General features: G+C 38.9%; 2 protein-coding genes across 4 annotated transcripts; one reads left to right on the top strand and one right to left on the bottom strand.

The window, feature by feature from the left end:
- Positions 1 to 6,797: 6,797 nt before the first annotated feature.
- LOC133740570 (uncharacterized) lies at positions 6,798 to 11,630 on the bottom strand. Its single transcript, XM_062168520.1, has 11 exons — positions 11,396 to 11,630; positions 11,089 to 11,154; positions 10,913 to 10,980; positions 10,024 to 10,057; positions 9,803 to 9,872; positions 9,294 to 9,351; positions 8,893 to 9,021; positions 8,189 to 8,280; positions 7,542 to 7,626; positions 7,268 to 7,346; positions 6,798 to 7,126 (listed from the first exon to the last, which is right to left on the bottom strand). The coding sequence occupies exons 1-11, from the start codon at positions 11,400 to 11,402 to the stop codon at positions 7,041 to 7,043; spliced, it is 774 nt and encodes a 257-aa protein (XP_062024504.1). The 5' UTR covers positions 11,403 to 11,630; the 3' UTR covers positions 6,798 to 7,040.
- A 4,542-nt stretch (positions 11,631 to 16,172) lies between these two features.
- LOC133725365 (uncharacterized protein At1g51745-like) lies at positions 16,173 to 21,130 on the top strand. 3 transcript variants are annotated; one of them, XM_062152584.1, is made up of 5 exons: positions 16,173 to 16,545; positions 16,668 to 17,012; positions 18,317 to 18,614; positions 18,723 to 19,350; positions 19,680 to 21,130. In XM_062152584.1, exons 2-5 carry the CDS (start codon positions 16,822 to 16,824, stop codon positions 20,681 to 20,683), a joined length of 2,121 nt encoding a protein of 706 aa, XP_062008568.1. In that variant the 5' UTR covers positions 16,173 to 16,545; positions 16,668 to 16,821; the 3' UTR covers positions 20,684 to 21,130. The 3 variants fall into 3 exon arrangements, with proteins under 3 accessions (XP_062008568.1, XP_062008566.1, XP_062008567.1); XM_062152582.1 differs by having other exon boundaries at positions 16,187 to 16,545; positions 18,317 to 19,350; XM_062152583.1 differs by having other exon boundaries at positions 16,187 to 16,578; positions 18,317 to 19,350.
- Positions 21,131 to 22,299: the final 1,169 nt, after the last annotated feature.

Below are 22,299 nucleotides of genomic sequence, written 5' to 3'. Positions count from 1 at the left end.
TCTAAATCAAACACCAACATGCTTATGTCACTTGTCAAGCACACAAAGACATGATGCCACCATTTGACACATGTCAATCTGATCTTGCACATGCAAGACACGTTTGGCTGCTGCTACTTGGTCTCCAAGTCAAGCCTATCGACCAATAATAACACGCCACGTCGCCACTTAATTTAATTTCCAATTAAACTTCAAAAATTCGTTAAAAATAGCTCGGAAACTCGAAAAATTAACCGAAAAATGCTGCGAACTCGTGGTGACCTCTACTTTCCATTTCCAAGCTCAAAAATAAAATTCAACCAACTTCAAAATTCGGGATCTCACACGTCGTGCTTAAATGATGGAGGCATGAGGCTCGTTCCTGTATTTGTTCCTCTTAGTTTCTGCCTCAGCCTCCCCACCTCCGCCACGAGATTGGAAACCTTAGCGGCTGTCGCCATCAATGTGATCTTCTGCTCCAGATCCAGCTGCTCATACGATCGCTCGGAACCACCGACAAGATCTCGTCCGGCAATTGAAAGTCCCGCCCCCGCCTCCTCCCTTGCCGCCGCCGCCGACGCCTTCCACTGCCCTGCAACATAGCCGATTGCTCCTCCTACGGTGGTGGTGGTAGTTTGGTTTGGGAGTCGTCTCTAATCACTTTAGGCACAACGAAAAAATGGCGTTGGTCAGCATCCTTTATTTTTGTTCTCTTCTTTTTATTTATTTCATTTGAATTAAGGGATGCTGTCTTTCTTCTCCACTTGTTCCGGTTCTTCTTCTCCATTCAAGCCTTTCCGGTAATCTACGACAGCATCGCCGTTCCTTCACTCACAGAGCTTTCCCTCGATTTATCTCTTTTCAGCTCTTTTGGCGCCGAGATCCAATTGCTAAGAAACAATTGGTTTTGCTTGTGAATTGCTTAGTGATCGTGTTTAATAATTAGTACTGCTTCAAATTTGGGATTTGATTTTGTTTCAAGTTTGTTTCTATTGTTTTGAATCGTTTTTGGGTGGTAATAGTGTGACACAAATGATTATTAGAGGGCAATAATATGATTATTGAGGGACAATAATATGATTATTGAGAGGCAATAATATAATTATTAGGGGGTAATAATATGATTATTGGGAGGCAATAATACGATTATTAGGGGGCAATAATATGATTATTGGGGATCAATAATATGATTACTGAGGGGCAATAATATGATTATTGGGTATTATTAGCGGGCAATAAAATAGGATGCCGGAATCCGATTATCGGTCAAGTTGCCGGATTCCGGTGACCGGTCGCCGGAGTCCGGTCACCGGACTCCGTGGCCGGCCACTGGTCACCGGAGTCCGGCAAGGTCTCCAATGACTTCTCTCTCTAAGTGACAAAGAAGGAGAGGGCAAAAATGTCCCAAAAATAAATAAAAATAAATAATTAATTAATTAATTGGGTATTAGGGAAATGATCTCTTAGAGTGTTTGGGTAAGTGGGCAATTTTTATCCTAAAATTGTGTAAATGGTCATTATCCCAAGAAAAAATGGAATCATAGAATTAATAAATTTTGAACTTTCTATTCCACACATCCGTTAGAACTACAGAGAATTAATAATGAGTGCAACTCGTGCTTTGGTGGTTGGGAGCGAAGCCTGTGTGTAAGAGGTTTGGGGTTCGAACCCTGCCTCTGTCACGCCCCGAATTTTGAATAATAAGTTCAAATCCGAAACATGAATTAAACCACTTAATCAAATAAACGTTCTGAATTTTTTTCTCAAAACAACCTCACCACACGATACACAAACTTCAAATTTCGAAACCTCGAGTTCATTATTACAATTCACTCTCACAAGAAATATTGTAAAGCTCTAAATGAGCATAACACACCTCACCGGCTCACAAAGCAATTCAGATTGACACAATTGCAGCTACTCTACGCAGCTCGATCTCCGTCCTGATTCTCTTGACCTGTAGGATTACCCGCTACACAATTTGAATAGTGTACCGGGATTGCAACAACACAAACCCGGTAAGCTTTTGACAGCCCGTATGAGTAAACAAGGAATTGCACGACTTTAAAGAACAAATCAATTTAAGTGATTCTTAGTATAAAAATTGAAGTGCACAACGTCACTTCAAACATCAATCAACTCACATCTCACCATGACCATCCAAACAACTAAACTTTCCCTTTCCAGTATATACTCAAGGGTATATGATAGTTATAAAAACCCCTCCACGCAGCATGTCATACTCAAAGACACATAAAAACTTGAGGTTATCCCTCAAACAGTATGATGGCAGACAGACTAGAGCTCTAACTGAATCGTAACCTGTCACCTTGGCCAAGGTTCAATCTTACGATAATACGTGTCATAATCATCGACACACGATGAAGACACCTGCCACTATCATCGACGCACGATGAAAACACTTGCCACAATCATCGACACACGATGAAAATACTTGGCACTTTCATCGACACACGATGAGAACACTTGCCACAATCATCGACACACGATGAAAATACTGGGCACTTTCATCGACACACGATGAGAACACTTGCCACAATCATCGACACACGATGAGAATACTTGACACCATCATCGACACACGATGAGAACACTTGACACTAACATATAATTCGTCTACACATTTCAACTATCGCACTTTACTCAACTACTCTTTATCACGAACAACTCAATACATCACACAATGTCATAACTTTCAATATATATTTCACGTAAATATATATATATATACGTAATCACCTACACAAGAGTGACTACTAATACCATCTATAGTTCACATGCAATAAAAACAAGAAATTCATTTTTATACTTAAATTCATTTTCCTTACCTGTGAGTAGTAGCCTTATGAACCGTAGTCGATCAAGTTCATATTATTTCAAAACAAATCTTTATTTTCTTAAAACAATTTTCCACACCTTTATAATTCAATATAAATCACTAAATTTCGGTTCATGAAGGAACCATGTGCGATTTTACTCACCTCGATATTCCCGCTGCGTCTTCAGTTTAACACAATACACACCGAAATCGCTCACCCAAGGGAGACCGTCAATCACCTAATCACACATGACCTTAACTTAGCCAATAACTCAAAAACATATTCAAATGACAATCCAACGGTCGGATCGAAATTAAATGATGATCCAACGGTCGGATCCTAAATTAATGATGATCCAACGGTCGGATCGAAATTACGCGATGATCTAACGGTCAGATCCTCACGGATTGCCCTTAGGATCATCCTCCAAAATTATCACGAAGATCCAACGGTCTGATCTTCCTGAATCGTCCTTACAAACATCTCCACAAATTTATACGAAAATCCGACGGACGGATTCTCACGAATCGCCTCCCTAATCACTGTTTTGCATTTATACGAAGATCCAACGGTCGGATCTTCGCCCATGACCACACAAAGTCACTGGGACAGTCATAAGATCATCATATCAAAACTACAAGTCATCTGACGGTCCTAACTTCACATATCACAAATCTAACGATCGAAATCGATCGAAACTTAAAAATTCATAACTTAATCATACGATATCCAAAAATTGCATATAATATATCAAGATGATCGTATTGAAATATAGAATCTAAAAATGCACAGAAACTATATTTTTGACCCCCGGAGGTGGCCGGAAAGGGCCGCCGGAATTAGTGGCAGAGCCGCCGCCGACCACCGCCAATGGTGTCGGGGCCGGGCTGCTCCTCTTCCTCTCATCATGCTTAACAACTTTCATAACTACCATGTAAGCTGAAAATAACCGGAAGTGGTTGAAATTACCTAAAACAGTCGAGGTGGACGGAAAATTTCCAGAATCCGGCGAAATTTGCAGAATCCGGCAAGGCTTGATTTCGACGTCAAAACTTCAATTTCAGGCTTTGATCCCTTCTAGAGAGTTGTTAAGAAACTCAAGGTGAACTCATTGGTTCAAGAATCACAGAAAAATATGGTCTGTAGCTCGAGATATACCGATCGAAAGCTTCGGTGGTCGGAAAAATTCCAGAATCCGGCGAGCTTGAGTTTCGACGTAAAAACTTCAACGAAACGCTTCTATTCCTTCTGGAGAGTTGTTCAGAACTTCAAGACGAACTCACTAAGCCAAGAATCACATAAAGAGGTGGTCTGTAACTCGAGATACACGGATCGAAGGGTTGTTTGTCGATCTAAACCAGTCGAGCTCCGATGAACGTGAAATCGTTCTACCCAGGTCTGGTCCTTCTTGGTGCTTGTTCAGAAAGTTGAGGCGAATCCAATGAGACAAGAATCAAGAGAATTGGCGGCCTGTAGCTCAAGATATCGAGATAGAACCAAATCGAGCTCAAAACGGAACCGTGTCCTCCGCCGCCACTGCCGGCCGTGTTGCGGTGCAAGGTTGCCACTGGTAGCTGCGCAAGAACGAGGTGGAACTATAGGAACTGGTCTGGTCTTGATTGGTGGTCGGTGGAGGGAGAGATGAGTTGATGAAGATTGCTCTGTTTCTTGGATGGTTTTCGGACGTGAGACAGAGAGAGTGAGAGAGAGTTGTCTGGTATGATTGAATGATTATTCAATTATGCATAATCATGAATGATGATTAAGACACCGGCCTTGAATCAAGGAACACCCTTCCTTTTAACAAAGGTGTTTGCCACCAACTGTTTTGGTTAAAAGAAAAACCGGTTATTACAGCCTCTTACTGAGTTTTGTGGATTTTGTGTATTCTTTGGTATGTAGATGTATATACGGTCGGTACGGTATACCGACGGTATGTAAAACTTCATATCGTAGCCGAGCCGAAGCTGATATTAGGTACGGCTCAGCCGAGTCGAATTGTCGGTAAGCCAATATTTCGGCCCAATGCGGTTCCGGCCGGTTCGAAAAGCGGTTGGTTCGGCCCATTCGGCCCAAAATGCTAGCCCTACAATTTCTGGTAGAAAGAAAAATTGCAACCAAGTTTATCAATAAAAGTAGGGAAATTTATTGCAACTGTTTTGTTACTCTTCCAGAATATGTATCCATTTATATTTTATTCTTTGGCGAACATGTCGTAACATAAGAGCAAGTCCACCGACGCCCTCTTGACCGGTCTCCAGCTGGGCAAGGTGAGGTGGTGACTGACATGGTAGGAAAAATGGCTTCCACCGGTGGAGAAGTGACCGGCCAAGCCTTGAATTTTGGTGACCGAGGCCAAGAAAAAGGCCAAGCCCCTGACCAATTTCTTTACCCAAGCTTGCCGGTTGCTAGCTCCATATCGTGGCTGACGTCAGCAACTCGACCAAGAGACCTCTGCGAGTCGATGCCAGTCTTCTGTCGCGTAGCGGAGAAGACGCCGGACCGCCAAGCCGATGCCACCCAAAACATCAATTCCATCAAAACTCGACTATAATCGAAACCAAGTATATAAACGTGTAGAGCATGAAGAGAAGATCAGTGTCTATACCTCATGCATCAACAACGGTGACTGGAGTAGCCGGAAAAAGCATAAACCCAACTGCGGTGTCTATACCTCATGCGCTCGATTCTCCCCCCTTGCTCCATTTATGGCTGAGCCGTGACCGGGAAGAAGTCGGCGATGACTAGTCGAACCCAACTGCGGTGGTCCGCCGACTTTTTGTCGCCGGAAAAGAAATTTCCGGTCGGGTCTTCTTTCGGGTAGCAAGGTCATCGCACGGGTTGAGGGTTCTAGTGGGTTTGACTTGATCTGACCCCCATTTATAGCCTTCCCCAATTAATTTTGGGCGGCTCAGATGAATCATTGGAAAATTCGACAGTTCTTATCGCACCACACCTAGTTTCTTTTTCGTTTAAATGTTTTCCAAAATTTCAAAACTTCCGAAATGTGTAGAAATTAGTTTGAGTATCCGAAATATTCCCGAAAATTCTCACGGACTCGTCGCATCGCATACTTTATTATCAAGTCCAAAAAGTACAGATTTCACCATGTGAAAAAATCATATAAATATTCCCAAATATTCAATTAATAAATGTGTATATATAACGGTAATAAAAAAAACAGTAACCAAAAAAATTGTAGAAGATTCTAAAAATAAAATAAATTCGATGTCTTATTTTTTTCACCTAAAATAATTAATAATTTTGTTGGTAGGTTATCCATAAATGTCCATTATTACCATCTATTTACATCAAATATATTTCAATTTTACAATAAACAAATTTTAAAAAATTTCAATGAACAGTAACTGACCGGTCAAGAAACAGAATGGGTGGAAACTCATGTCCAGTGGCAGTGAACAATTTCTTGACCGGTCAACCCAGTGACCCAATGACCTTGACATTTACCCGCAACGGGTGGACTTGCTCTAAGTGTATTGAGTCTTTCACCAATAAACATTTAAAGCCGCAAAGGTATCGTTTTATTTTATTTTAAACAGTTTTTGTCAATAAATATTTTATCCACAAACACATGTACATATATCCAATTTTTAAAAGTGACCCTTGCCGTTGAACCTTTGTCAGTAAAAGAAACAAAACAAAATCATACTATATATTACAAGATCATTGTTCTGTACACAAGCTAACCAGTTTAGTACAAAGTACAAACGTTATGTTCATATTATAATACTATAGGTATGATGTCAGGCAAAATCCTGTGGTACACAACTACACATACATACCAAAAAAAAATCATATGCAGAATTATGAAGAGCATTGATGAAAGTTTTACATTGTAGTAGGTATACATATGAAGTGACAACCTAAATTATAATGCTATAGGTATAATGTCAAGCAAAATCGTGTGGTGTAGATACCAACCAAATGAAGCATATACAGAATTACCGAAAGCATTGATGAAAATTTTAATTGTACAGGTATATATATCTAGTCGATATTCCGCACCAAAAACTACATGCTTCTCAATTACAAGGCAATTGTTTTCTGATTTCAAAATCCACTTTCTGTGGGCTATCTATTAAGAATAACAGTCACAGAACTAATCTCCTCTGTCATTGAGGATAAAGATAAGGCACATAATAAATACCAAGATAAAGCAAACGTGAGTGCGTTCTTCAACAAAACAACAGCATTAAGACTTCAATTAGCTGCTTTCCTGGATGAGTGTGAGGATGAGTCGGATTTTTCAGCAGCCAAATAGTGCTCAAGCATATCATCTTCATCATCTGCCATTAACCATAAGACAAGATGATTTCTTCATTAGACTAAAGAAAACTCGTTGGCCGACCCAGCTAAACCCATATTTCCAAAATTATGTTATCTAGCTATGGTTGGCATCATCAATGGGCTAAGCCGAGAAAAATTACCTTCAAAGTCCTCGTCATCAAAGTCAATATCTTCATCATCTTCTTCATCAGAACCTTCTGCGGCTGCTGCTGCACCTTTCTATGGAAGAGAGAAAAGGTCACACATGTTACTATATTGCCTTTGCATGCCAAGAAGCATATACATATTAGTTTAGTGGTGCCTGTATTTGCTTGATTTTTTCTGTAATTCTGTATATTGCTTGTTTGGTGCAAAAATCTGTACTTCTACTGTATAGTACGAGACCAAATGTATGCAAAGTAAGTAAACAAATACCGCTGCATTTCTTCCAGATTCAAACCACTGTCTGCCTGTGAGCCTCTTTTCCTTGGGAGCTGAAAGTGCAGACTCGGGCATTAACCTGGAAACCAATCAATTTTATAAGTTAATAAAGGCCTGGAGCAAAGGATATTTATAGATGTTATACAATTTATAAATCATCGACTTTCAAGACAGTTGACTTTGAATATCTTCTTTCCTTTTGATCACTGTTTTCATTTAGTTCTTTTCTTTTCTTTCCCCCAAGACCAATTATTTGTTTGAACTGGATACTAATTAGTAATTACCAACTAAAAGGAATTTGAACGTAAATCAACTGTCCCACTGTATTGCCGGCTAAAGCAAGACCCAGGCATTATGTATATTATATCCTTCTAACTCGAATGTTACAAATCTATCATGTACAGATCAACCCAAATGAAAACTAAAAGCATACGAAATAGTTCATTTTCTTTTTTGGACGTATGCATCTCAAGGCATGATTAAATATTCTTCTTCCAACTGCATGGAATCTTTTGGTGAACAAAAATCAGAAAGGAAAATAGCTGTATGCACTATAATCAGCACTTTCACATCCTTTGTGCCGCAAAAATTTCCGAGTTAAGATAAAAACCATTGTGAATTAACATAATAACAAGACTTACTTGGCTCGTTCAAGTGCCAACTCTGCTTCAAACATCTCTCTCCATGCCAGAAAAGTTTCAACAGTAACCGGCTCTCCATGTGGTACAATTATCTAAAAGAGAGAAAGAATACAAAAGTGTGAACCAGCAGCTATAGCAATGCTTTTGAATGCCATCTATGCAAAAGGACATTTTTTTAACAGTAACAAATACATAATTCCAAATGGAAGAAATAAGTTCCATAAAAAAGTGTACACCTAGTCATGCAGCTTTCACTAATATCTAGGACCAAGTTCAGTGGAAATTGCATGGAAAATGAAAGGCGCAGAAGAGAGAAAATAATTGATGCAGGCTTTTAAATTATTATTATCTTCTACAAGTTTTATCATCCCAGATACACAACTACCATGTATGTAAAACAATAAACCCTAAACCCTAATAACCAGTAAGTCAGAAACTTCTAGCTTCTGCCCTGCATCAAATGTCATGTCACTTGAACGGATAGAATAACTAGCAATCTGTTTTAACAAGCCTGATTAGTTTCACACCAAACTTTCCTGGCTATTCTTTAATACATAGGTATTTGGACGTGACTTAATTACAGACATGTGATACAGAAGCATAACTTATAAGCACAAAATATCTCTGATATTGCACGGATAATTCTCAACGAATGATTGGAGCCAGACTCAATACAAAAAAAAGACATAGGACATGAGACATACATCATCCTTTGCTGCTTCTTCTGCTATAGCATCCTCAATACTAGTGTCTTGACCATATTGCTCAGAAAGCCATTCTTTAGCTGATGTAACTAGCGTATAGATCATAGCCATACCAAGATTTTCAGATGCCTGTAGATAATGAAACAAAATCAGCATTAGTCAGATAACTTCAGATCACCAACTGAGTTACAATTCCACCTATCATACAAAATTATAGTTATCCGCAGGCTGACCTAAAGGACAAAAAAAATAAAAGTAGAGATTAAAATCCCCTGCAAACTCATGAGTAAAAGGATGTGAGCAGTTCCTTTTACAATGAGAAATCTCACTAGCATGATTGGGAAGTATCAGATATTTCAGTAATTAAAACCTCATATAGTAAAGAGTGTCTCCAAAATTACCTCTTGCTGAAGCTTTTCTCTCAAAATTCTGAGATGTTCTCCTTGTATACCTCGTAAACTGGAGGTGAAATTTCAAACAAGCATGGACTTAACACATTTCCAACTTTCAAGCAATCTAACCCAATAATAGGAACACAGATAGAACTAATCTAGCTGAACAATACTTTCACCAAAAAAAAAAAATTTAGGAGAGCAATACAAATGTATCACCGGACAGATTCCATTGAAATGAATTTGTACCATTTGAAGTCATGAGGCCCAATGAATAGATTTTGCTAACTTCCTCTTCAGTTCTTGTTAGAGATATTTCTTTATGTTTTGAGTTTATTTCATTCCTTCTTGTTATGTATAAATCAGTTGGTTGGACGCACCATAATAGAACCTTTTTTTAAATATCCAGAAAAATAATGGTAATAAAGAACACAAAGATCTTTTCCATTTGTACTAACAATACCGAGTAGAGATTAGCATGGTGCTAGTTTGCAGTGTTATGCATTTGACTGCCATACCTTCTCACGTTCAAGAGTGGAGGCTCATCTGGATATTTTTCTGTGTGTGAGAAAATCAAACCCAGCTGAACTGAAACAAAAATTTCCAAAACAGCTTGAGTCAAAATGAAATGTAACGTCGAAATATACAAAAACCAGGACAGAAAAAAAAAAAAAAAGTACTCATGAAGATGAAGAGAAACTAAGACATCCTTCAAAACATCATTTAGTAAAAGAATCACCTGGAGCCGTAGTTAACTCATCCGCCTCATCATCCTGTTGAAAAGAAGACAAGGAAATACATATAAGAAAATTTATGTCAAATGACACTTATCTAGTAAAGAGATGAAGAAGCATGACATGTATAAAGAAGTTTCATAGGAGGATGCAGATTCCTAGAGCAGAAGCAACCTCTACAATTTTTTTCTTTTTTTGGAAAGAAACAGTTTTTATTAAAGTCACAAAAAAAGCATAGTGATTAGTGCAACAAGGTGGACACAAGTTCCACAAAGATAAAGCTAGACAACCGACCCACACAATGATCCTAGACTACGGCTGCTTTCCAATCGAACATAATATATGATACAGTATAATTCTTAAACTCCCCAGAAACAGGCCCCAAGAGATGCCCAAAACATTTTCTTCAATGCATAATATCAGTAAATTTCTCATGTTCCTAATTGCACACAGCCGTGACAGGCTATCGAAACCCTGAGCTCAACAGAATCAAGAACAGAACCTGCCTGGGTGCTGCAGGATATTGACTACTCTAAAAATCACTAAAATGGCCCACAGATAATTTAAAATCCATGATCTGCTGAGGAATGTAAAGTTTGTCAGCTTATATTTAGATCATGTATCAACACATTCATGAAGAAGCTATTCCAATGGTACAACTTCCATATAATATCTTGTTTTGCAAAATAACGGTCCAAAGAACAACATCTAATGCGACTGATTATTCTCCTTCTACCCAACCATATAGAGTATGAACCACATAAGTTATCCCCACAGCGTGTCAAACACTTACCATAATACCGTTTTCACTACAAATTTATGAGGCTATTGTAATTATGCCATGTAGAATGCAAAAAAGCAACACATATATGCCTATTGAAGGAAACTACATACCAGAGGAGACAGTGTTATCTGAAAACACCTCTTGGTAGCATTTAACCCACTCTCACCCGAGTGAATTTCTGGCATTATCACCAAAAACAAACAAAAAAGGTTTCCAATCAAATGTCAATAAATATAAGAAAACCCACTTTTGACTGCACCTGTAAATCTACATATGCATCAGTTACCTTTGAAATCATCCATGAGTATTGCTTCCAATGCCTCAATTTCCATCTCCTGTTCTTGTTCATAATCTGCAAGTTTAAAACACCCAATGAATTAAATTTCACAGCACCAAAAGGTAAAGTTGATGACTTTCTGACAAAATTACCAGACCCAAATCCCTAACAATCTGTAAATTTGTAATTGCCTCAAAATTAGTATACAAGACGAACTAAAACCAAGTGATTGAGCATGAACAGAGACCCTTTAGTTAATCAAAATCGATAAAGATCAAAACTTTATTGAAAGAGGAATCAAATTGAAAATAATTACCCGTCATGGTTTTGATTTTGGGTCTTGTTGCTTCTCAGAGTTGGGGTTTCAGAACCAAATTAGCCACACACAGGAATGACACTACAGGAGCTGAGCTGAAGAAAACCTACGACTTTGGTGAAACGCTGCGTTTTGTTTGTTCTTTTTTCTTGATTATATTTTCTCGAATTTCAGTATTGAAATTTGAAACGACTAAAGTGGCTGTTTAATGTATACTTCCCTAGCACCGTTGAAATCACATAACGTACGTATGGCGATGAATCATTAACAGATTTTACAAGCCTTTTCTTTGTTTGGTTTGATTCTGTTCGGTTCGACCAGGTTCGGTTTATGATTTTTATAGATGTTTTGTTTGTCTGTTTTCTCTTTCTCCGTTTCTTTTCTTTATCATAAATACTTGTAACAAGATAGTCGGTCACGACATAATATAAATGATATATTTGACTCCTCAACAGATAAAGGGTTACATCTCTCATTCTTATTGATAGTAAGTTAGGGTCTATCAATCGATGTCTACCAACAAGGAAACACATTCTTGATAAGATAGAAATTCATAAACTATGGTTGAAATGTGGCCATATGTCATAGTTGTAAGTGCAATTCAATAGAATCATTTTATCTTTTTATGTCCCAATCTCCCTATAACTTTTTAATACCAAAGATTCAAAGAAATAAAAATGTAAAACATAATTGTGTAGAAAATGATAACGGATGAAGATAACGGAACTTGCATCAGTGCATGCTCTTCTCACAACCTCTTTAATACCACCCCCAACCCACGTGCGCAAACTTCTCATACCCGTGTCATTGGTGAAGGTCGTTCAATTGTCACTTTCTTAATTTTTATTTTTATTTATTTATGCAATTTTATTGTATTAAAATAAACTATGTAATTTGGGTAATCCATATTTTGGTGAAGCTTAATTGAGCACTTCACTTTATAGTATAGATCGATAGATAGAAAGACAGATATATAGATATAGAGTGCCTTTGCATTATGAGATATATATATATATATATATATATATATATATATATATATATATATATATATATATATATATATATATATATATATTTTGGCCATTTCAAGGGATTGCTTGCGAGACTCACTTCTTGAGCACATATCGGCATCTCGACCGTTCAGTTTTTAGGTCTCTATAAGTATATTACTTTTGCAAGTTTTCAATCAAAATTGATGATAGTTAAGGTATTCATAATCATGATTTACCATTCGGAACATAAATGGTTCAGGTTTAACAGCTTCAGTTCATTCATTGATTTGATATAGTTTGGTACCTTAATGATTATCAATTTAGATGAAAATTTGTAGAACTGATCTACTCATGGAGACCTAAAAACTAAATGGTCAAGATGCCGATATGTGATAAAAAAAATGAGTTCCACAACCAATCCCTTAAAATGGCCAAAAAAGAGATTCATCTTGTATCTACGAAAATAAAACTCTGAAATAAAAGACCATATAGCATAATACAAAAAAATTTTAATCAAATTGGAAAAAAAATAATTAAATGATCAAAGCATTGAAATAGAAATCTCGGGGAAGTTTATAATCGATTTCCATCATCTGTAAATTGCATAATGAAATTCTGAAAAACTTCGATAATTACATCAAAGTTTCACCTGAGAAAGTTTTCACCCAAGATTGTTCATACATATATGCATCACACCGATTGATAAAAAAAATTATTTTAGTTGATTTTGTGTTGGCAACATTATGTCAATTAAAATACACAATATATACCAGAATCCTTATCAAAAGAAGGACGCGCACAAACCAAGCCTTAAACCTCTAACTCGACGGTTTTTTCCCGTCCAATCTCACTATACAACCAAATCCCAATGGAGTCCATTGATGACGTTATTGCGTCCTTTGTGGCTTCGCTGGCTCTCGCCGGTCATGAGGTCGTTGACATCTCAAAAATGGCTGGAGGTGCTCCGTTTAGGGGATCACAATCATACTTGCTTGCGCAGCTGCTAGAGCGGAAACCAGCAGAACTAAATGACTTAATTTGGCGCTTCTACAAGCAAGTGTGGGTCCTTAAAAGGGACTTCAAGATTGCAATAAGGTTCTCATAAGAGGCCCTTGGAGGTTCAACCAAGCGATGGTGGTATTGTAGGAATATGATGGCATCACCGTCGCACAAGGTGGAAATTCACTCTTCTTCTAGGTTCGTATCACTGAGAATCTGAGATACCGCCGATTATGTGGTAAGGAAAACCATTGAGAATGTTGCCTTTATTGCTGAACAATATTTGGAACTAGATGAAAAGCTTTTTGAGAATACCAGAAGAATTAGGATTCGTGTCTCACATGAGATCTCTAAACCTTTTTTTGTTAAAAAAACCTTGAAATTAGACTCGAATGGAAGCATAAATCTCTTTTTTCTTTGAAAACCTTGTGGGATAATGCAGGCTTGGCACTTCATCTATCATGAGGGAGGAGTTTGCCTTTGCTTGATAGGACTGTGCCAAGAACTGCACACACATTGGAAAAGAGACTGGAGATAGCCAACCCTTTGTTAGGGTTAATGGCAGGTTTGAGAATGGAGCTTTCAAATTTCATGGCATTCAAACCCCAGTGCTACCTCTTGTAAGTAGATCTTTGTTTGGCCCAAGAGAACAACCACATGTACTTACCTTCGATCTTGCACCAACATGATTTATGCTCGAGTTCCAGGACTGATGACTCATGACTTGCTCTTGTAACTGTCGCTGAAGCTAAACCATCAAAGAGAGGGAGACCAACTTCCCCTTTCGATCTCCTCCCTAAAGAAACTTAAAGCCTTACTGCCAGAGCTTTTTGAGAAGCCACTTAGCATTGAGGCCCCTTCAAAAAAAACTCAAAATGCTGCAATTCCCTTCCAAGTTCACTGCAAAGACCCTTGGCATGACTGAAGCACCAGGTAGCATACTGGTATCAAAGGAGAACCTTAGTATGAAGAAGAGTGAAACAAAGAAAAAACCGAGGTAGACCCCATGGTTCCAAGAGCAAAAACCCCTTAAAATCAAAGAAAGATAGCTATGCTTGGCATACCTGACAAAAACTCATAGCCCTAACATGAAGAGCGAGGAGAAAATTTGAGTTTTTATTTTTTAAACTTTGTCTATTTACCATGTCTTTTTTTTTTTTGAAATGGGCTGGTGCGGCTGCCCTCAAGCCTTGATTAATGAAATTGCAGAATACAAGGGGGGGGGGACATAGAGCCTGAACCCCTTATTACAATAAGCATAGAGAGAATGTCCTGAAATAATACCAAGACTTTCCTCAACATCTATGTATTCTAGCGAGCACCAGTTAGCAAAGAGTGCACGAATGGCTACTCTATTTGCTTTAACATAGCGGTGACATATCGGAAAGATAACTCTATTACGAAGAAGCATCATTACAAATAACACAGCTTTCCCACTATGTTGCCGCACGGAAACAAGTCCGGCGACACTTAATTTCATCCTGCCACTAGGAGGTTGCGTCCATTTAATCCAGTAAATGGCTCGCCGCCTCTCTAGGCCAGATAAGGCGCACTGAGTGTGCATACCGGGACCAAGCCCACTTCGCCCTACCCACAAGAGATAGTAATTTATTGCCGGCTGAAAGCCATAGCTACTAAAACATAAAAAGTAATAATACATAAGACAAAAAATAACATAAGAACACTTTGGGACTTGAGCCCGAGCCCAAGCCCAAGAAGCTACCTGCCCCAGTCCAGCATGAAGACCGCCAGTATCACCATGCCGCCAGCTCGCACACCGAGTCCCCCCATCGGCGGCACACTCGCCGCTCCGAGCAAATACCGGTCGTCTCCCCATCCCTCCATCCTCCCAAACACGCCAGGAAGCATCACCACCTCTTCCAACCACCCTCCTCCATTGGACAGCTCCAAACACCCCAAGTCGAATCGGAGCCCGATCCGATCTGAGCCAGTCAAATCCCGTCCCAACCTCCACCCTCTCATCATCACCAGGCGACCACAGCTCCCGTCGTCGACGCCCCGCCCTTGGGTAGATCGATACCAGCCCCGCTTGACAGTCGTCGAACCCACCACCAATCGGATCTCCGCGCGAACCATACAGCAAAGTCACGATGCCGCCTTCACCCTGACCGGACATCCAACTACTACCGGACACTCGGTCCATTCCGGCCCGTCCGACGACGCCGCCACGAGGGCGTGCCGCCGGACAGGTTATATGCTTGTGATGGAGGCGCCTAGGGTCTATTTACCATGTCTTTGATTTACATAGTTTATAGATTGTCTTGAATAAGTGAGCATGAAACTGTTAAATGAGTAGACCTAATTTATGTATCGTTGTTATAATATCACAAACTTTTTATCTATCCCATGTCCCATGTCAATAGAGGGAGAATAAGTAATGACTCATTTTGACTTGAGTCTTAATGATATATTGATATGATATTTACTCAAGAAAAGGAGGATACTTTTTTGTTTCCTATACACAGTGTTTGCAAGGTTAACACATTCAGAAAGCGTTGAATCAACTTTTGTTTTTTTTTTTTCCGCCAAACTTCGAGAATTTTACCTGTGTAGATCACCTTATCTATTTAATTAATACATTCATATCTAATGCAATTGAAATTTAAATCCGTGATCTCCACAATATAAACTAAACATGCCACGACTCACCAAAGCAAATGCAAATGTTGGGTTTATGTTGCAGTGCGGTGTGGTAGTACCCATGGTCTTGTTCCTTTCCAAGCCTGCCTTTCTGCTGACATGTTTCCCAAACCTAACATACCCGTATAGTTAACCGTATAATAATACCCCTCTAATCTCTAATTTCTAATTTTCTTTCTACATTCTCTGTATTTTCTGCCTCTCTCTCTCTCTCTCTCTCACCAAAAGGCACTGTTTTGAACTTTTGATCCAAACACCCAGCCTCCCCCTCTCTTTCCCTACACTCTGATAAAACCCAGATGAGCCCAGCTTCAAATCACTAACATTTGAAACCAAAATTCCAGCAGCGGAAACCAGAAATTCACACCCAGAAAAAAAAAAAAAAAACAACTAAAATTTGAAAAAAAGAAAATTTAAAAAAAAAAAAAAAAATTCAAAACGGTGTTCTTAGATCCTTCTGTGTGGTGCCTCTTCCCCATAAACCCTTATTCCGAGGTCACCGCTCTCTCCTTTCTCTTCAGTTTTTTGGTAAATTTTTCTTCTTTTGGGTTTTCTGATACATGCAGAGTAAAAATCAATCTGATTTTTGTTGGGTTTTTCTGAATTTTTTTTTTTAGGTTGTGGAGTGTATGCATTTTTGGGTGAAAGTGAAGCTCCGGGCGGTGCTGAGGCTTGAGTGTGGCTGAGAATGGAAGGAGGAGATTGAAAATTTTGGATTTTTCAGATCAGAGTTTTGTTGGGTTTTGATTTTCGCCTCTGTTTCCGGTAGAGATGGGGAGCTCCGGCGAGTCCGGCAACAATGGCATTGACGCGTCGGTGGGTTCCTTGGTTTGGGTCCGGCGCCGAAACGGGTCGTGGTGGCCGGGCCGGATTGTGGGGCTGGACGAGTTGTCCGAGGATTTTGTGGTTTCGCCCAGAGCCGGTACTCCGGTGAAGCTTCTCGGCCGGGACGACGCAAGCGTGTGAGTGTTTTGGGCTTTTGGGTTTAAGCTTGCTTTGGTTTTTCGCCTAAGTTGAATTGAACTAGGTTACAATTGGCTTTACTCATGTTTTGTGGTACTGGAAATGACACAAAATATTACTTTATATTAAGTGGGGATGATGGATTGTTGTTTCTTTCGGTGTGTCGAGAACTATTATCATGGTTTTTTGCACCTCTATGTTCAGAGTATTATCCTGAGTCGATTCAATTTATTATTTGTTAGCTGTCATTGCTACCTTTTATATAGCTGGAAGCAATACATAGTGATTGAAGATGCATAATCTCTGCAATGAGATTGGTAGATGACAATTTAGTGTTTTGTGTCAAAACAATATGATTAGTTGTAGGCACTACTTTTTAGAGAAACAAGGGGTTATATAGTTTTAAGGATGGAAGGTCATGTAGTCTTGGAAGATAAAAAGTTTTGCACTGGCATTGTCCTTATTGAGTAGGTGCTTACTAGTTTTATGGGTCTGATGCATGGTAGGAAAGGAACAAAAATTTTCACTGCAAGAATACTGATTGAGTAGGTACCTCATGGTTTCATGTCTGTAGTGTAAACATCCTTATTTTGTTCTCTTGAGCCAGCCCTAGTTTAGTGTAGGGCATAGGATCTTAATGTATGGTTAAACTTTCAGATCTTATAGTAGGACAGGGAAGGGTGTATCATAAGATTCTAGCTTCTACGGGAGCTGGTTTTAGATGATTGCTTCATGGAGTGATTGTTATGTGCAAAATTTAAAATAGGGTGGTGCAGGATTGGTTATCCTTTATGTACTGCCATAGACATGTATAAAGTTTCGCTTTTGAGAGAAGAGCACTAGATTTTTAGGTAGTCATGAAACACATTGTTCAAGCTGCTATGTGGATTAGTTGGGTGCTTCACATGTTCAAAAATTTTCTTGGGAGGAGTCCTTGTCCTCTTTGGATGGTTTAGCATTAATAGAATAGTAGATCTTTGCTATGACTTTTTAGTTGTAATTTTTGACGCAAATTAGTTTTTAACATTTTTTTTTTCCTGAAGAAGCTTCGAAGTCTGCTAAAATAAAGTTGCAATTTCTTGACTTTTCCTCAAGCTAGAGTCTCATTATGCTTGGTTTCCGTGAGATTCCATTTTTGCATTTCAGCATGTTCATGGTTGAGGACCATGATTTTCAATGCAAGGATACTGTTTTTCATTTTCCTCTGTGGTAAATACAAATTGTATAACTACTGGTCTAGGGTATGAGGTGTTTAGCTTTCAATACATATGATTGTGGTCTGATCTTCATGCCATTGATGTAGGGACTGGTATAATCTTGAAAAATCCAAGAGGGTGAAAGCTTTTCGTTGCGGGGAGTATGACGAATGCATTGAAAAAGCAAAGGCTGCTGCAGCTAACCCCAACAAGAAGGCAGTGAAATATGCACGGAGGGAAGACGCCATTATCCATGCTCTTGAGATTGAGAATGAGCGTATAAGCAAGGATAATGTAAATATCTGCTCTCAAATGAGTAATTCAGGTGGTGACCATGATTGCTCAGCCAGAGAATCACCTGCCACGTCTCACTCGGGTGAGGAGAATGGAGATATGACTGATGATGTGAGTCTTTCTGAAGAAAATTCAGACTCGGCTCTGGAATTATCTCAATCTGGTATATCTTTTGAGGAGCCAAATCATATCAGTTCTTCTAAGTTGCAAAGTGTGCAGGGAAGGAGGAGAAGAACACCAAATGATTCAGAGGATGATGGAAATGAAGGGGTTAAGCGCATGAGAGGACTTCAGGACCTGGGAATGGGTGTAGTATCAAAAAGGTCGGTCCAGACTGAAGGGCTTCTTGAAATAGTTCAGCATGACGGTGCTTCAGTCTTAGATACAAACACTCAGAATGGCATGTCCAATGGAAGTCTTGCAAATGGAAGCAAAAATTCCTCATCCTTGAGAAGAAAGAGATCTCAAGTGGCAACAGCTAATGAATTCCTGAAAAGAAAAAATCGTAGCCGACCATTGACAAAGGTTTTGGAGAGTACTGAAATGGTGTCTATTCCAGTTGCAGGTGACCAAGTTCCAAATTCAAGTGGTTCATCTCTTCAATTATCTGATGGCAAGGTTCCTGAATTAGAACCAAATGTGTCAAAAAGGAGTTTATCTATGGACCAGAACGGAGTTTCATGTGATAATGATGCTTCTACAGATGCTCCTGAACAAACTACAGTTTCTTCCTCTATGAATCAGATGAAAGAGAATGAAATTCTCGGCAAATCTGAGTTATTGGAGAATGGTTCGTCTAAAAGATTCTATGATTTGCGGCTTGTTGGAGAAGAAAAACGCTCTTCAGGTAATTTGGACATTTACACATTTAAAGTTTAGTTTCAATCAGTATGCGTCTTTAGTTAACCACTCGAGTCATGTGGAATCTATGCACTATTAATTAATTCCAGTAACATCGTTATTGTTATCGTTGTCTTGTTGTTTGTGTCTTGTAATATTTGAATATGCCTCAAACCATTGAGGTATCCTTGCAACTCTGTCACTCCTTTCCCTTTGGCCTCCGTCTTGCTAATTAAATGTAGCAAGTTTATTAGCCGAGTCATTCTTTTGTGCTTCTGAGTCTGAAAAAAAAGGGTTCTGCTTCTCCTTAAGCTGATTTCCCATCTTTTCTACTAGGTAATTCTGCTGTACTTGCTCCTTGTTCATCTGGAAGGCCTGAAATTGGTGCAATGGCAAGGCAATCTAGTCGAAGTAGTCAAGCTGAAGCTGCATCTTTGAGAAATGAGAGACTGAATGAGTCTGGTCCTACAAGTTCTGCACCCGTGCATGATATTGGCCAAAGTATAGAAAAAGGTAGTTCAAAGTGGCAGTTGAAAGGAAAGAGAAACTCAAGACAAACAAGTAGAGATAGAAAACACAACTCGAGGAAATATATGAACGTCGATGACTTATCCAATGCTGGTTTGGCAGGCATACACCGTTCTGATGTGTTATGTCACGTTTCTGACCTGAAAAGGAATTGCAATGGTATTAGCGGTTCTGCTGCATATAATTACACAGTACAAGGAAAGTCCAAACAGGTTGCGGATTTGTCTGATGGACCGACTCAGAGGTCACTTCCCTATCGGCAGTCTCGCTTCATGGTACCTGCGAGATATCAGACATCAGATTCTATTGCCCGCAATACTTGCTCTGATACTTCATTATATGATGTCAAACTTGAGGTTAAAGCAAAGTACCAGCCACAGCATGTACCACTGGTTTCTCTAATGAGTAAATTGAATGGTAAAGCCATTGTTGGTCACCCAATCACAGTTAAGGCTTTGGATGATGGCTATAGTGACAGACTGTTTGGCAGTACGGAATGTGATCTTAGAGGTGGCAAACTCAGTTATGCAGTTCAGCGAAATGCAGAAATTGGAAGAATCCCAACCAAGCATTTGGGTTCGCCAAAGAAATCTCCCAAAACAAAGAAATCTGGACTGCTACCAAAGAAGACCAGGAAGTTATCTTCACTGACTGGGCACAGGCAATCCGAAGAGAGGAAACTACTGGTAGAGAAGCGAAGGAGTCCTGTAATAGCTTGTATCCCCCTTAAATTAGTTTTCAGTAGGATAAATGAAGCAGTGAGTGGTTTAGCACGACCAACACATCGTGCGTTAAAACCAAGTGAGACTTGAATTTGTTTTTTTTGGGTTAAAGTTGCAGTGAATGGTTTCTTCCTGTGAAGTTTAGCTCTATATCCGGTGTTTTAGTTCAATTCTGCAGCCTAGTCACTGGTTCTCATTACTTTGGCCGCTCTAAGTGGGCAGCATCTTTAAACTTGCTGCCCTCAAGTTCAAATCCCCTTGCAATTCCTTGACGCTGCATTGTTGTAGGAAGAGCAGTTGGTCAGGGGAGTATGCATTTCTCTGTGTATATATTTTAACATTAGTTGAGGTGTAACTAGCATTAGGTATTTTGATGACCTAATATCTGGTTAATTAATTTATGAATTCAGGTTGATTCAGATAGTCAATAACTTTGTTCCCCGGCGTACTTCTGGTGTTGGACATATGCTCCACTTCTTGTTACTGAGATCTTATTGTTATATCGCTTAAAATTAATGAAGTGAAGTTCTCCTGCTATCTGATCTTTTTCTTGGTTTACATTGTAATTGATCCTCAGAAGTACAGCATCTTTGAAGCTTTCTGTGTGCTTTTCCCTTGGGTTTATTCTGTGGAAGAACAATGCATTTATTGAGCAACTCTTGAATTATAAGAAGTGAACTGATACAAAATATCTATTGCACATAAATAATTGTTGGTTTATTGAAAGGTGTTTTCTGCATTGGTTGGGATTTCCGTGTAATAACTTGATTTGTGAACTGAGATGTTAAATCTGTGTTGCTGCAATGACAGGGCGCAAATTGATATGTGTTTGTTCACTGTTCCTTGTGGAATTTTGGGTGTTTTGAGATTGATTACTGTTTCTATTGGTGCATCTATAAGTATCCTGTCTAATTCTTCTTGTTGCTTGACTTCATATTGATTATGTCTGCTATATGTTTATATAACAATTGCTTATCGCTGTTAAAAAGAAAGGGTTGATATGAGTTTCACTTATTCAAATTCTTCATGGTATTTATTATTGGTTTTAGTCACAAACGATCATGCTTTCAGTTTGGAACTTTGGATGATCTGTAGAGTAGGATATTGGAGCTCATTGTGTTGATAATTTTACTTGATATATAGTTCATGTTTTGTTTAAGTAACTATTGTTACTTGAGCCTAACTTTTACTTGTTAGACTCTTAGTTGCTTTTTCATATTTGAAACTTATTTGGAGAGTTGTAGGGTGGAATTAGATATGGTATTTGAATTGAGAAAGACTATTCTATATTCTGCTACTCTGTTTCTAAACTTAAATTTGCTAGCGGGTGTCTCTACACTTGCCAGGAGGATGATCATTAATTTTAGAAGTTAGTAATGTATATTGTAGTTTGCATGCAAGTGCTGCTGTTAGTTTTTATTTTTTTTATTTTTTTAATGACAAAAATACAACAACAGAACACTAAAACACAAAATCCCGAGAAACACCCATTCCTAACTGATCCAACTGGAACGATGGGGACACATAAAGGGGTAAACAGAAAAACCATACAGAATTATTTTGAGAATTATGAGCTAAAGATGCTAGAGATCCGCTACAAAGTTGGCCTCCCAGTATATGTGCTGAAAAAAGATGGAATTGAATTGTTGAGCCAGACTGGTTGATGTCTTGAACCAATAGCTTAATTCGCCAACGAACTTGACATT

This window comes from Rosa rugosa, chromosome 1 (genome assembly GCF_958449725.1).
Source record: "Rosa rugosa chromosome 1, drRosRugo1.1, whole genome shotgun sequence".
Classification (NCBI taxonomy): Eukaryota; Viridiplantae; Streptophyta; class Magnoliopsida; order Rosales; family Rosaceae; genus Rosa; species Rosa rugosa.
This window is presented reverse-complemented; position numbering and strand designations above follow the sequence as displayed.

Excerpts from the sequence above, each read along its gene's own strand:
- LOC133725365 (XM_062152582.1), top strand. The coding sequence starts at position 16,822 with ATGGGGAGCTCCGGCGAGTCCGGCAACAATGGCATTGACGCGTCGGTG. Across the intron at positions 17,013-18,316 it reads GGCCGGGACGACGCAAGCGT|GGACTGGTATAATCTTGAAA; the intron begins GTGAGTGTTTTG and ends CCATTGATGTAG. Across the intron at positions 19,351-19,679 it reads AGAAGAAAAACGCTCTTCAG|GTAATTCTGCTGTACTTGCT; the intron begins GTAATTTGGACA and ends CTTTTCTACTAG.
- LOC133740570 (XM_062168520.1), bottom strand. Across the intron at positions 9,873-10,023 it reads TGAGTTAACTACGGCTCCAG|TTCAGCTGGGTTTGATTTTC; the intron begins GTGATTCTTTTA and ends TTTTTGTTTCAG. Across the intron at positions 7,347-7,541 it reads AATCTGGAAGAAATGCAGCG|AAAGGTGCAGCAGCAGCCGC; the intron begins GTATTTGTTTAC and ends TCTCTTCCATAG.